Source organism: Rana temporaria, chromosome 2, assembly GCF_905171775.1.
Source record: "Rana temporaria chromosome 2, aRanTem1.1, whole genome shotgun sequence".
NCBI classification, from domain to species: domain Eukaryota; kingdom Metazoa; phylum Chordata; class Amphibia; order Anura; family Ranidae; genus Rana; species Rana temporaria.
Genome location: NC_053490.1, coordinates 224,457,543 through 224,474,467, shown reverse-complemented (window position 1 = coordinate 224,474,467; position 16,925 = coordinate 224,457,543). Strand labels below are relative to the sequence as shown.

At 38.1% G+C, this 16,925-nt stretch overlaps 1 protein-coding gene across 1 annotated transcript in view; it reads left to right on the top strand.

The window, feature by feature from the left end:
* DMD (dystrophin) overlaps positions 1–16,925 on the top strand; it is a 2,981,380-nt gene that overhangs the window by 1,188,859 nt on the left and 1,775,596 nt on the right. The window contains exon 29 of the mRNA XM_040336499.1: positions 1,569–1,718. Within this exon, the coding sequence (XP_040192433.1) occupies positions 1,569–1,718 (150 nt within the window). The remainder of the gene's footprint in view (positions 1–1,568; positions 1,719–16,925) is intronic.

The window sequence follows — 16,925 nt, the reverse complement described above, 5'->3', positions numbered from 1 at the left end:
GCTCCTCTCTGCCAATCCATTTCACTGGCTTTCCATACCCCATTGTTTAAACTTCAAAATACTAAGGCCATCCACAACATCATACCCAGCTACATCACCAACCTCATCTGCAGGTATCACCCAAATCATCCTTTCCACTCCTCCCTTAATGCTCTCTAGCTAACTTGTTACCTCCTCCTTGTTACCTCCTCCTATGCTCACCTCCAGGACTTCTCCAGAGCCTCCCCCATCCTCTGGAACTCCGGTCAGCCCCTATCCTGTTCACCTTTAGGCGATCCCTGAAAACTCACTTATTCAGGGAAGCCTACCCCACCTCCACCTAAGAACTGTACCCAAGTCACCTCCATAAGATCATCCCTTGCAACTATTACCTTTTGTACCACCTCCCCCTCCCTTTAGATTGTGGGCTCCATGAGCAGGGCCCTCCTATTCCTTCTGTATTGAACTGTAATGTAATTTTATTGTCCCCCCCTACATTGTAAAGCACTGTGCAAACTATATAAATTGTGTATAATAATAATATAACAATCATATTGTAATTGAATGTTATTAAAAGTTACCTTTTCAATCTGTAGTGCTGTAATTTTCTGTAAAGTGCAATGCAGTATGGCTACTTAGAGGCCTTCTGTACACAGATGGTATACAGAACACCCCCTGAAAATGTAATTTCCTGCTGGAAGTCTGCACTAAGATACAAGTCAGATTTTTTTGGCCATCCACTGCAAAACAAAAAAAAAACATTTTTGGTGAGTTACTTCCAATAGAAAATAACAGCTAAAGGGATGCAGACCATGCCAATTTTCTCATTAGAGCCCTGCAGGTGCAGCAGCTGATTGGTAATGATAAAACCACTCCCATACAAATTCACTGTGCACAAGGACACAGACAAACAGCTATATCTTCAGAATATCTGCATCAAAGTTAAAATCTATGCAATGTACATAGATCAATCAGAGAGGATTGTTTTTTCTAAACAAAAGTGGAGTTATTCTTTAAGATTTCCTGACTGCTTTTTAATTAGCTTGGTTTGCCATTTTATGTATGTGAATATGGCTAAAATAAGGATGAATTTGGGGGTTTCTGTGCATTGATATTATTGTTATTGATTTTTGTTCATTTGATCTGCTTTTAGGCACATTGGCAAAATCCCTCCAGGATGATGTGCTATGTTAGAGTATATAGTGTGAATATGTCTCTATTTTTGCAAATGCCTCTATTTTTCTTAAAGTAGCCATAGACATTACAGTCAATAATGATTAAAGGTGGATTGGAACACAGTTTTTTATCAGTTGGTGGTACATGGTCTCTGCAGATAGACAAATGTATGTTTGTGTTATATGGCAGACAGATTTTCTTCTTAGGGTGCAAACTTGGGACAAAATGGCCATACTGTACATGTTTAAATAACTCTACAAAATCATCAAGCAGTCAGTTTATCTGACTGCCTTCTCATATCTATAGGATTCTTAGCCATTTGACATCTAATCTACTCCCATGTTTATCTTTAACAAAGACCTTTATAACACAATTATGTTTTAGTTTACCTATTTTTTATTTTTTGCCCTCAGTCCATAGCAAAGATTATGAAACACCCCGAAGACAATCGCAATCAAATTAAAGAACTTGCACAAACATTGACAGATGGAGGTGTGATGGATGACTTGATCAATGAAAAACTAGAGATGTTCAATACACGTTGGGATGAAGTACAACAGGAGGTAATCTATAAATGTTATTGGATGCACTGATTGACTTCTAATTATTCTTAATTTATGAGTGAGAGACGCATAGAGCAAGAAATACCATACAACACCAAAAAACTGCATTTTCAAATATACACATAATACATTTACTCTGTTCGCATATATGTAATAAATGCAGTAATGTTTTCATTAAAAAAAAAGTAATCACTAGGTAAATTCAGTTGAAAATACAATAACTTATGTTGCCATATAATGAACTAGAGAAAGCTTAGATGTAAAATCTGCACACTCTTCTGCAAGCAGTCTAAACACCTGCTGCATCCTCCAATACTTGCTCAGTAATGTCTCTTACACTACAGCAATATTAACATCAACTACTATGTGTGCACAATTATTAGGCAAGTGAATATTTTGACCAAATCATCATTTATATGCATATTGTTCTACTCCAAGCTGTATAAAGTTAAATGCTTATTGGATTTAAGCATACCAGGTGATGTGTATTTGTGTAATGATGGAGATCAACAACCTATACTAAGGTGTGCATAATTATTAGGCAGCTTCTTTTCCACGGGTAATATGGGCCAAAAAAGTGATTTAACGGACCCTGAAAAGTGAAATATTGTAAAAAGTCTTTCAGAGGGATGGATCATTCTTGAAACTACTAAGACACTGGGGCTTGATTACAGAACCATCAAATGTACTGTTTTGTGCAAATAATCAACAGGTTCGCAAGAAAGGTGTTGAGAAAAAAAAGACACAAATGAACTGGCAAAGATTTGAGAAGAATCAAAAGTGAAGCTACCAGGAACCCTTTTGGCTTGTAGTGGCCAAATGTACAAGGTGTTCAGTATTTAGAGACATGGCCAAGGTATGGTAGGCTGAAACCTGACCACCACTAAACAAGATACATAACTTGAAACGTCAAGACTGGGCCAAGAAATATCTGAAGACAGATTTTTCAAAGGTTTTATGGACTGATGAGATGTGAGTGACTCTTGATGGACCAGATGGATGGGTCTGTGGCTGGATCAGTAATGGGCACAGAGCTTCAGTCGACTCAGACGCTAGCTAGGTGGAGGTGGGTTACATGTATGGCCTGGTATTATTAAAGATGAGCTAGTTGGACCTTTTTGAGTTGAAGATGGACTCAAAATCAATTCCCAAACCTACTGCCAGTTTTTAGAAGACACTTTCCTCAAGCAGTGGTACAGGAAAAAGTTGTTATCTTTCAAGAAGACCATGATATTTATGCAGGGCAACACTCCATTGCATACATCAAAGTACTTCTCTGTGTCTCTAGCCAGTAAAGACTTTAAAGATAGAAAGAATAAGGACATGGCCCCCTTCCCCACCTGACCCTAACCCTATTTAGAACTCGTGGGCCCTTCTTAAAAGGGAGATTTACAATAAAGGAAAACTGTATACCGCTCTGAACAGTGTGTGGAAGGCTGTGCTTGCTGCTGCACAACATGTTGATTGTCAACAGATCAAGAAACTGAAAAACACCATGAATAGTCTTATAACTGTTATGAAAAAGAAGGGTGGCTATATTGGCCACTGCTTTTTTTTTTAAATGTCAGAAATGTTTATTTGTAAGTTTGCGTTTTTTGTTTATTATTCTCACTTTAACAGATATAAATAGACAAGTGAGATGGGAAAATCTTAATTTTTCATTTAGTTGCATAATAATTCTCCACACTTATAGTTGTGCAATAATTGTGCACACATGGATATTTTCCTAAGAAAGCCAAAACCTCCCTTTTACTTTTTTCAGGTTTGATATTTATTAACATTTTGGATTGACCAAGAGCACTGTAGTTGTTCAATGATTAAGTGAATCCTCAAAAATGCAACTTGCCTAATAATGTAGTTGTTTTCGAACTAATCATGTATTAGGCAGCACACATGTGGAAGCATGGATATGAGTCTTTAGGACTGCAAGGCGAAGGGCAGAGTAACCCAGATCCCATTTCTCAAATCTTCACCTTAATGGACTCAATTCACAAAGTGGTATATTACCTCATCCAAGTATGTGGTAAGATACCGCACAGCGTTTTTCAAAAGGTTTTTCAGCATTTGCCAAACAATCCTACTAAAATACAGCATGAGTTATGTTATGAAAAAATGCTGTACCTTATATGTACAGTTTGGAGGTAAGAAGGGAAAGGGGAGACATGATTGAAATCTTTAAATACATCAAGGGGGTGAATAAGGTTCAGTTTTTTCAGTATGAAACCAAAATCAAAAACGCGGGTACATGCCCTTAGGCTCTGTTCACACCTAATCTGGCCGCGGATCACTCAGGAACGCTGTGCGTCCCTGTTCTCCATTTCAGGGATGAATTATGGCCGAATCTGTGCCTGAATTCAGCCCTGTAACTGAGCTAAAGACTCACAGCGTTTCTGTGCAGTGCGCTCTGCTGACGTCCTGGAGATATGTGAACCGGTTCCATAGAGAGCTCGTTGCTGTAATCTGACCAGCTGTGAGGAGATTACTGTGGAGGACCCCTTTATATAGCCTTGCTCCACTTCCAGAATGTTCCCACTGGTCATGTGACCTTTTGAAACATCCTGGTTGGATCAATGAGATTCCCTACCTATACTCCAGTGTTACCTGACCCTATTTTCCCGCCTGACCTACTGTACATTTTTCTTAAAGTGACATGGCTCTTTCTTTTTATAAATAAATATTATAGCTGTCCGAGGGGCAGCCACATGTCTATGCTGTTCAGGCCATATTCTTTAGCCCTCTCGGTCCATTCTCCTGCTATGCAAATTGGATGCAGGGAAACCCTCATCCAATTCGCATAAGTGTGAACCCAGCCTCAAACTAACTGGAGGAACATTCCAAACTAATTTTAGAAAGTTTTATTTTTCTGAGAGGGTAGTTGATGCTTAGAATAAACTTCCAGCAGAGGTAGAGAGACAGTCAACAGTAAATGGCTTCAAACACGCTTGGAACAAATGTAGATCTAAACTAAAAAAAAAGTTTACAAATACACAAAGAACCACAAAAAAAATACAAAAAGGACAGACTCGATGCACTAGTGTCTTTTTTTTTCATAATTTTACTATGCTTCTATCTCACAAGCAAATTTCTGGGATATATGACTTGAATATCACAAAAGGCTGTGTGTGGCCCAGAATAAGTTATCCTTGCTTAGGCCAGAGGAGGTGGTAGCATAGTGAAAGAGCTTGTAAAAGGTATTTACGAAAGAAAAAAATAAATACTAGCATTTTTCCAAGGAAAGCTAAAGTTATGAAAAAGTAGAAAGGTCCACTTTAAGCAATCAATGCATTTGTATGCACTTGAAATATCATGATTGATTGTCACATTTAAGTGCCTGTACAGGGCAATAAATATCACTGCTGCTGTCATATACAGCAAGTTGAAATGTAATTAACTGGCACATTTTGTGTGTGGGAGGAAATCTATTGGCACAGGAATGATGTTTATTTCTTCAGCACCAATGTTTTGACAAAAAAAAGCTTTTCATATTTACATTATCAGTTGAACTTTGTAAGTTTAGAGACACTCATCAACTCCGCAAAATAAACACAGATTACTCCATTGTAATTTGTGCTTGGTTCCTAACTGAGCGTCATTGCCTGATGCTTTTAAAGAGGCATTTTCTTATTTACACTGTGAATTCACTGTGATAAAATGTTTTCATTAGCATTAAGGTGGTTCTAAAGTCTGAATGCTTTTTACCTTAGGCCGCGTACACACGATCGGTCCATCCGATGAGAACGGTCCGAAGGACCGTTGTCATCGGTTAACCGATGAACCTGACTGATGGTCAGTCGTGCCTACACACCATCGGTTAAAAAAACGATTGTGTCAGAACACGGTGACGTAAAACACGACGACGTGCTGAAAAAATCGAAGTTGAATGCTTCCAAGCATGCGTCGACTTGATTCTGAGCATGCACAGGTTTTTAAACGATGCTTTTACATACTAACGATCGGTTTTGACCTATCGGTTAGGCGTCCATCGGTTAAATTTAAAAGCAAGTTCTCATTTTTTTTGACCGAAGATTAACTGACCGATGGGGCCCACACACGATCGGTTTGGACCGATGAAAAGGTCCTTCAGTCCGTTTTCATCTGTTTTGACCGATCGTGTGTATGCGGCCTAAATGCATTTTTTGCCTTAAGGTAAAAATGCCCCATTACCTTTGCCACCTCCTCTGTCACTAAACACTTACCTGGCTCCATGTCATCTGTCCAGCACTGTCTCTGGCTCCAGCACTTTCTGCTTTCACATGGGAAGCTGAGGTGGTGGAGCCATAGATTTCTGCTGCCATCAGTCAAACTCCTGTGAGTTGGGAGTGGGGACATGGCCTATCAGTGCTGTGTGTTTTTTTAAAATGCATACAGCCCAGGTCTGCACTCAGTAGAAGTGAACACATATTAGAGCCTCCTTAGCACCTGTCCTGCTACGGGAAGCACCTGAAGGAGGGAGGAGCCCACTAAACCAGCAAAGACTGTCAGAAGAGGAGGTAAGCAACCTTTCTGTGCAATATTGTTGCACAGAACAGGTAAACATAAGATTTATTTATTAAAAAGAAGATTTTAGAATTACTTTAAACCCTATGTTCACCTTTTTGAAGAAAAAAATACAAAAAATGCTAATTTATCTTGCAGGTATAAAAAAAAATGCACATTTTCTTTTTATTTCTAAGGATTGCCCCAAAGATCAGCAGATCGTGGGTGCAATGTCTGGCTCCTGCAGACTCTCAGTACACTTTCTGCCCATAGCTACGCTGGGCAGGCAGTTCCTTGAGAGCAGGAACATCAATGAACTACAAGGATGCTCACCAGCATTGAAAACTACAAGACATAAGCCGCAATGGCTGATGGTACTTGTTGTCTATTCAATCACAAGAAACTATGAATGAATGATGCAGCCGTGTGGGTGGAATTGGTTTAAAATTGTGACAGTGGGTGCAGGAAAACGATCCCCTGTCCACTCTCACTGTGTGTGTGTGTGTGTGTGCGGTGGGGTGGGGGGTAGGTGGGGAGAAGATGCAAATGTTCCATTGTAAAAATGGGTAGAACATGCAACATGTTCCAAAGATGAACATATCTTTCAACCTGTTTACGACCACCCCACGCAGATATACTATGCAGGGTGGCCGCTCTAAACCAGATCACATATTAGGTTTAGGATCTGGCACTTCCGGGTCTTGGGCATGCACGCACATTGCAAGTGACCCACTACCACTGTGATTGTACATAGCGGAAGCCAATAAGCTGGTCCGGCTGATGTGATGTCCACCAGGACCCACTGATCCTTCAGGAGATAGGCAGAACCACGGCCACAGATCTCTGCCTTCCTACAGTGAAAGCACCCCTCCACACAGTTATTAAGCACTCTTGGGGAACACAGTTAACCCTTTGATCACTCCTGTTGTTAACCCCTTCCCTGCCAGTGTCAGTACAGTTACAGTGCCTATTTTAGGCACTGATCGCTGTATTAGTATCACTGGTTCCCAAAAAGTGTGAAAAGTGTCAGTTAGGTGTGATATTTGTCTGCCACAATATCGCAGTCCCACTGTAAGTTGCTGATTGACGCCATTACTGGTAAAAAATTATGAAAAAAATACATGAATAAAAATATTATTATTCTTATAACTTTTGCACAAACCAATCAATACATGCTTATAGGGATTTTTTTTTACCAAAAATATGTAGCAGAATACATATTCATGAAGAAATTTGATTCTTTATATTTTTTTACTGGGTATGTTTTATAGCAGAAAGTAAAAAATATTGTTTTTTTTATTGTTTATAATGCAAAAAATCAAATGTGAAATAATGAGAAGCAGGTGGTGGCGCCAACCTTAAGTGTAGATTAAATAATAATGAATGTTGTATGGGTGGTATAATAAAGCCAAAACAAAAACAAAAAACAACATTGTTGCGTGGTGATCCAAATAACAAACTGTTCAAAAAACAAAAACTCAAAAAGTGTTCTAGTGCTGAGAACTCATTCCATCTCTGCTTCATGCAAAATAGAGTGAATCAATAAATATAAATATAAATATAAATATAGTGCAGTGTGCTTTCAACAAACAGTTTCCATACTGTAAGTAAAAAGAGTCTTTATGCAAAAGTCCATGCAAAAATAAATAAATAAATTATTAAAAGTGCTATGTGCTTCTTCCACGTGAGAGCAACGTAGGTATAAATCTTCTGTGCAAAAAAACGTGCTCGCTCCCTATGGTCCCGCACTCACCAGATACTTGAACCCCTACAGGGGTAACAGGCGTTCACAGTATAAATACTGACAAATCCCTGGATCTTCCCAGAATCTAAAAAACTCCACCGTTCAGAAGAGGAGGAGACAAATGGATTGCCCAATAGTGTGATATCGTTTTTAAAAATGAACAATTTTTATTCACATTTCACAGGGTACTCACAATTTGGTAGAAAGGTTAATACACATAAAACATAAAAACGTGCTGTAGCTTAGAGTAGCGTCTGCTCTACCGGTTTCGTCGATCTGACGTCATCTGGAGCGCGCCTCTAAGCCCCAGCACTACCTTATTTATATGGGACGTTTATGTCTGAAACGTCCGCCATGTTGTAGTTTTTGAGGACAGAAGTCCAGCCACTAGAGGCCCTATAGTTTAAAAAACCGCATCCGCCATGTTGTAGATTATGGCAGACAGAAGTCCAATTTCTAGAGATCTTATAAGATTTTCTGGTGTTAGACTGAGCTCGCAAATACATCCGCCATGTTGTGGTATTGTGAAGACCGGAGTCCTGAGCTAAAATTACTCTATATATTTAGGAAACGTGTCTCCCTATTGTGTAAATAAAAACATTCGCCATGTTGTGGCTTTTTGGAGACCGGAGTCCTGTTCAAAGGTTACTCTATATATTAAAACAACGGAATGAAACTAATCTCCCTTGTTATATTAATGAGTATACTTTGCGTTTGTAAACAGAACGATATTATGGTGCAAAATATTTGAATCGTAAAGGCATGTGTCTTTCAGACATAAAGTGCTACAATAAAAATCTCATAATTATATAGGTCATTGCTATTAGAGCATAAAGGTTGCAATTTAGACCTTAAATAATATAAGTTAAAAACATATGTAAATAATAATATAAAAATATATAAAAATATATAAAAGAGAATAGGATATCTTTAATGGTATAAATATGTATGTATATTGGAAGTGGAGAGGCTATAAAAAGCAATAAAAATGTAATGAAGATATAAATGGAGATATAAGTAAAAATGGTAAGTATTGTAATGTGTCAGCTCACATTTCCAATGACATTAAAATAATTGTTAAAAATTGGTTAAAAAGCAGTTCAAATCTACGTCAATGTTCATACCTGCCGGCTGGAGGGTATCTAATGTATAGATCCATCGGGTTTCATTTTGGGATACTTTTTTAGTTTTATCCTCACCCCTCCAGTGTTCTTTTATTTTATCTATCCCATAAAATGTCATACACCCAGGGTCTTTGTTGTGATAATCCCTGAAGTGTCTGGACACACTGTGTTTGTGGAAACCCTTTTTTATGTTGGCAATATGCTCTCTTATTCTAATATGTAATTCTCTTGTCGTTCTGCCCACATATTGCTTGTGGCAGGGGCATTCTAAAACATAAGTTACATGTGTACTGTTACAGGTAATGAGTTCTCTTATTTTGTGTAAGGAACCATTTGTTGTTGAGGAGAACTCTGTTTTTTTCTTGTTAGTTTTTTTACTAACACGACATGGTAAACATTTTCCACATTTGTGGAAACCTTTCAGGTTTTTAAAAATTTGAATTTGTTTGGGAGGGTCTATTGCGTTGTGGACTAATCTATTTCTGAGGTTAGGGGCTCTTCGGTATATAAAACTCGGTTTGTTTGGTAACAGATTTTTTAGACTTTTGTCTGATTGTAGAATAGGCCAGTGTTGTTTAAAAATTCTTTCAATGTCCTTGTGCTGTATGTTATAACCTGTTAGGAACGCTGTATCCATAAATTTCTTCTTTTTCTTGTTGTGTGTGCCTGTTATGATGTTACTTCTGTTCATTCTCATGACTTTTGTTTTTAAAATTTCTAGCTCTTTTCTTTTATAGCCTTTTTCAACAAATTTGTTAATAATTTGTGTGGCCTGTGTTTCAAAGTCAACACTGTTACTACAGTTTCTAAACAGTCTCATGAGTTGTCCCTTGGGGATATTTTGAATCCATTGCTTATGATGACAACTGCTTACAGGGATATAACTGTTCCTGTCGGTTTTTTTGAAAAAAGTTCTAGTATGAATTCTATTGTCCATTTTAAATAATTGTAGGTCTAGATAGTCTATAGATTCTGTATTCCAGGTCCCCGAGAACGTAATGCCATAGATGTTGTTGTTGATTTCGTCAAAAAACATCTGTAATTCCATTTCTGTGCCTCCCCATACAATTAAAATATCATCTATATATCTTCTATAAAATTTCAATGGTGGTCTCGTTATTCCTTGTATTTGTTCCGCCTCCCAGTGATTCAAAAAAATATTGGCTACACTGGGGGCGTACTTAGCCCCCATGGCCACCCCTTTTGTTTGGACGTAATATTGTCCCTTATTCCAAAAATAATTGTGGCTCATAGCTAGAGTTAGACCCTCCAAAATGTAGTTTATTTGTTCCTGCTTCAGTTTGGAATCTCTATGCAAAGCCCATTTTACTCCTTCAATACCATCTTCTTGTACTATATTAGTGTACAAAGAGTTCACATCTATGGTAACTAAGAGGTCAGTAGGTTCTATTACCATGTCATTGAGTTCTATTATAAGCTGCCTGCTATCTTTGAGGTACGATGGTCCTTCTTTAACTAGCGGTTGTAAATACCCATCAATATATGCCCCAAGTCTTGAAAAAAGCGAGTCAATACCGCTTATGATTGGCCTCCCTGGAGGATGGACTTCATCTTTGTGTACTTTTGGAACATAATAAATGATAGGTGTTTTTGCTGTTTTTGGAGTTAGATATTTTGCCTCTTTCTTAGTAAGGATGCCCATTTTTTTGCCTTTTTCTACAAAAGTAATCAATTTCTTATTGTATTCTTTTTTGGGATTTATCTTCAATCTCTTATAAGTGTTAGGGATGGTTAATAATTTGCTCATTTCTTCTTCATAATCTTTTTTCTTAAGTATGACCAATCCTCCCCCTTTATCCGCGGGACGAATAATAATATCTTTCTTCTTTTCAAGCTCCTTAATAGTTTTCCATATTTTGTTGCGTTTTGATTTGTTAACTTTTAGAATTCTTATATCTTCTTCAACCATTTTTCTAAAAACTGTCAAACTTTCATTTTGTTGACTCTTGGGATTGAAAGTTGAATTATTTCTCAAGTTGGAATGCTGATATTGTGTTGTATTATCCATTTGTTTTGGTGTTTTATTTGCAAAAAATTTTTTTATATTCAGTTTGCGTACAAATTTTTGTAGATCTATATATGCTTCAAACTTATCCAATTCTTTATCCGGTGCATACTTCAATCCTAAATCTAAAACTCTCATCTCTTCTTCCGTAAAAATTTCATTACTTAAATTAAAAATGCCTCCTCCTAATATTCTCTCCTTCTTTTTCTTGTGCCCCCCTCGTTTGCCTCGTTTACGTATCCTCGGTCCCATCCTTGTGGTCTGTAAGTCTGGTCTCTCCTCTCTTCCCACTCGTTCTCTTCTTGGTCCCAATATTCCCCTCTCGGGTGTCTGTATGGTCTCTGGCCCCATCCTTGTTGTTCTCCGTATGGGCCGTATTGGTCATACTTAAGAAAAAAGATTATGAAGAAGAAATGAGCAAATTATTAACCATCCCTAACACTTATAAGAGATTGAAGATAAATCCCAAAAAAGAATACAATAAGAAATTGATTACTTTTGTAGAAAAAGGCAAAAAAATGGGCATCCTTACTAAGAAAGAGGCAAAATATCTAACTCCAAAAACAGCAAAAACACCTATCATTTATTATGTTCCAAAAGTACACAAAGATGAAGTCCATCCTCCAGGGAGGCCAATCATAAGCGGTATTGACTCGCTTTTTTCAAGACTTGGGGCATATATTGATGGGTATTTACAACCGCTAGTTAAAGAAGGACCATCGTACCTCAAAGATAGCAGGCAGCTTATAATAGAACTCAATGACATGGTAATAGAACCTACTGACCTCTTAGTTACCATAGATGTGAACTCTTTGTACACTAATATAGTACAAGAAGATGGTATTGAAGGAGTAAAATGGGCTTTGCATAGAGATTCCAAACTGAAGCAGGAACAAATAAACTACATTTTGGAGGGTCTAACTCTAGCTATGAGCCACAATTATTTTTGGAATAAGGGACAATATTACGTCCAAACAAAAGGGGTGGCCATGGGGGCTAAGTACGCCCCCAGTGTAGCCAATATTTTTTTGAATCACTGGGAGGCGGAACAAATACAAGGAATAACGAGACCACCATTGAAATTTTATAGAAGATATATAGATGGTATTTTAATTGTATGGGGAGGCACAGAAATGGAATTACAGATGTTTTTTGACGAAATCAACAACAACATCTATGGCATTACGTTCTCGGGGACCTGGAATACAGAATCTATAGACTATCTAGACCTACAATTATTTAAAATGGACAATAGAATTCATACTAGAACTTTTTTCAAAAAAACCGACAGGAACAGTTATATCCCTGTAAGCAGTTGTCATCATAAGCAATGGATTCAAAATATCCCCAAGGGACAACTCATGAGACTGTTTAGAAACTGTAGTAACAGTGTTGACTTTGAAACACAGGCCACACAAATTATTAACAAATTTGTTGAAAAAGGCTATAAAAGAAAAGAGCTAGAAATTTTAAAAACAAAAGTCATGAGAATGAACAGAAGTAACATCATAACAGGCACACACAACAAGAAAAAGAAGAAATTTATGGATACAGCGTTCCTAACAGGTTATAACATACAGCACAAGGACATTGAAAGAATTTTTAAACAACACTGGCCTATTCTACAATCAGACAAAAGTCTAAAAAATCTGTTACCAAACAAACCGAGTTTTATATACCGAAGAGCCCCTAACCTCAGAAATAGATTAGTCCACAACGCAATAGACCCTCCCAAACAAATTCAAATTTTTAAAAACCTGAAAGGTTTCCACAAATGTGGAAAATGTTTACCATGTCGTGTTAGTAAAAAAACTAACAAGAAAAAAACAGAGTTCTCCTCAACAACAAATGGTTCCTTACACAAAATAAGAGAACTCATTACCTGTAACAGTACACATGTAACTTATGTTTTAGAATGCCCCTGCCACAAGCAATATGTGGGCAGAACGACAAGAGAATTACATATTAGAATAAGAGAGCATATTGCCAACATAAAAAAGGGTTTCCACAAACACAGTGTGTCCAGACACTTCAGGGATTATCACAACAAAGACCCTGGGTGTATGACATTTTATGGGATAGATAAAATAAAAGAACACTGGAGGGGTGAGGATAAAACTAAAAAAGTATCCCAAAATGAAACCCGATGGATCTATACATTAGATACCCTCCAGCCGGCAGGTATGAACATTGACGTAGATTTGAACTGCTTTTTAACCAATTTTTAACAATTATTTTAATGTCATTGGAAATGTGAGCTGACACATTACAATACTTACCATTTTTACTTATATCTCCATTTATATCTTCATTACATTTTTATTGCTTTTTATAGCCTCTCCACTTCCAATATACATACATATTTATACCATTAAAGATATCCTATTCTCTTTTATATATTTTTATATATTTTTATATTATTATTTACATATGTTTTTAACTTATATTATTTAAGGTCTAAATTGCAACCTTTATGCTCTAATAGCAATGACCTATATAATTATGAGATTTTTATTGTAGCACTTTATGTCTGAAAGACACATGCCTTTACGATTCAAATATTTTGCACCATAATATCGTTCTGTTTACAAACGCAAAGTATACTCATTAATATAACAAGGGAGATTAGTTTCATTCCGTTGTTTTAATATATAGAGTAACCTTTGAACAGGACTCCGGTCTCCAAAAAGCCACAACATGGCGAATGTTTTTATTTACACAATAGGGAGACACGTTTCCTAAATATATAGAGTAATTTTAGCTCAGGACTCCGGTCTTCACAATACCACAACATGGCGGATGTATTTGCGAGCTCAGTCTAACACCAGAAAATCTTATAAGATCTCTAGAAATTGGACTTCTGTCTGCCATAATCTACAACATGGCGGATGCGGTTTTTTAAACTATAGGGCCTCTAGTGGCTGGACTTCTGTCCTCAAAAACTACAACATGGCGGACGTTTCAGACATAAACGTCCCATATAAATAAGGTAGTGCTGGGGCTTAGAGGCGCGCTCCAGATGACGTCAGATCGACGAAACCGGTAGAGCAGACGCTACTCTAAGCTACAGCACGTTTTTATGTTTTATGTGTATTAACCTTTCTACCAAATTGTGAGTACCCTGTGAAATGTGAATAAAAATTGTTCATTTTTAAAAACGATATCACACTATTGGGCAATCCATTTGTCTCCTCCTCTTCTGAACGGTGGAGTTTTTTAGATTCTGGGAAGATCCAGGGATTTGTCAGTATTTATACTGTGAACGCCTGTTACCCCTGTAGGGGTTCAAGTATCTGGTGAGTGCGGGACCATAGGGAGCGAGCACGTTTTTTTGCACAGAAGATTTATACCTACGTTGCTCTCACGTGGAAGAAGCACATAGCACTTTTAATAATTTATTTATTTATTTTTGCATGGACTTTTGCATAAAGACTCTTTTTACTTACAGTATGGAAACTGTTTGTTGAAAGCACACTGCACTATATTTATATTTATATTTATATTTATTGATTCACTCTATTTTGCATGAAGCAGAGATGGAATGAGTTCTCAGCACTAGAACACTTTTTGAGTTTTTGTTTTTTGAACAGTTTGTTATTTGGATCACCACGCAACAATGTTGTTTTTTGTTTTTGTTTTGGCTTTATTATACCACCCATACAACATTCATTATTATTTAATCTACACTTAAGGTTGGCGCCACCACCTGCTTCTCATTATTTCACACTTTTTCTCCATTCTGTGGGGATTTTTCTGCAGGGGCAGCCCCTCACACTTATTATATTATATACCTAATTATTTTTAAATATTCTGTAGCGCAGATTCACATTTTTCTTTTTTTCCAAAAAATCAAATACCACCAAAAGAAAGTTCTATTTGTGGGAAAAAAAAGGACAAACATTTTATTTGGATCCCACGTTCCATGTCCGTGCAATTTTCAGTTAAAGTAACACTGTGCCGTATCGCAAAAAATGGCCTGGTCATTGAGGGGGGTAAACCTTCTGGAGCTGAAGTGGTTAACACTAAAAAAATGTACCCACTTTTTTAAGGTAGTCTAACCCTAAGGCTCCATGCACACTGAAGCTGATATTGGCGTTTTGGCATTTTTTTAAAAAGCCCATAAACTGAACTCAGTGGGGTAGATTCAGGTAGCTTTGCCCCTTTTTTTACGGAGGCGCAGCGCACCGTTTTGCCGCTGCACCTCCGTAAATTTCCTGCGCTACGCGCGATTCACGGAGCAGTAGCTCCGTAAATTGCGTGTGCGCTACGGAAAACTGCCCGGCGTAAGGGCGCGTAATTTAAATGATCCCGTAGGGGGCATGGATCATTTAAATTAGGCGCGTTCCCGCGCCGAACGTAGTGCGCATGCTCCGTTGGGAAACTTTCCCGACGTGCATTGCGGCAAATGACGTTGCAAGGACGTCATTTGCTTCAAAGTGAACGTGAATGGCGTCCAGCGCCATTCACGATTCACTTACGCAAACAACGTCAAATTTAAACTTCGCGACACGGGAACGACGGGTATACGTAACATTGGCTGTCCCTGCTATTAGCAGGAGCAGCCTTACGCGAAACCCGACGTACGCAAACAACGTAAACTGCATACGCAGGTCTCGCGTAGGGTTGTTACGTGCGGTATCCCTTGGAAATACTTAATAGACCCTTATCCTTGATGAGGGTCTGTATGGATTTTCAGGAGGGCCCCATACAAAAACACACCCAGAAAATGTTATGGGGTCGTCTGCAAAATCTATACCAAACTTTTTGGGTATGAACGTACTACATTCAAAAATACAAGAAAAAAACAGCGAGGGGTCCCCTAAAATCCATAATAGACCCTTATCCAAGTGTGCAGCCATGCTGACCAGGAAAAATATGCTTTTCCTGGGGAGTGTACCTAGCTTCCCCTGGCAAAGAAATTCTCCCCATGTTGGAGGGGACAAGGGCATCTTTCCTACATCCCTGACCTGGGTAATGTGTGGGGCCTAGGGGGGTGCGTATGAGAATATGAAGGCCCCCTTTAAAATAAGGGAGTGTTCACATATCTGTTCTCCATGTACATAAGTAAGGGGTACATAGAACACCTGGTTTCTCATTCATAACAAACACACCACACAAGTCAAAGAATGCCCCATGGTGTAAATATTTTGGCAATTACATCATCCGGTGATGTAGATCCACGTCAATTATGAACAACAGTGCTCGACAAAACAAAACACATCCATCACCAAGACAATGGAGTTAATTTACTAAAACAGAGTACAAAATCTGGTGCAGCTGTGCATGGCAGCCAATCAGCCTCTAACTTCAGCTTGTTCAATTAGGTTTTAGGGCCAGTTCACACCACATGCAGTTAGTGCGTTTTTTTTCTGCATCAAAAATGGAATAGTAGGTTATATGGTTTTCAATGGCATAGTTCACACCAGTGCAGTCAGTTCCAGCGCGTTCCTGTTCCAGGCAAAAAAGTAGGATATGCTGCATTTTTTCTGCACTGGACTGTACTGAAAAGTGGTAAAACGCATTAAAACATACCAAAAATGCACTGGAACACACATGTCCTTTTTTAAGGTTAAGAGAAAAGAGGGGGAAAATGCACTGGAACGCATCAAAAACGCACTGGAACACATCAAAAACACGCATGGAGAAAAGCACCCGGACTGAGTTTCTATGGTGTGAACTGACCCTTAACCAAAAACCTTGAAGTTGATTATTTTCTATGCAGAGCTGCACCAGGTATTGCACTCCCCGGTTTTAGTAAATCAATCTGCATGTGTGGCAGACTCTCACTGCAGATGACACTTGCCACCCCAGCAGCTGAAAGCAAACAAAAAAGCAGG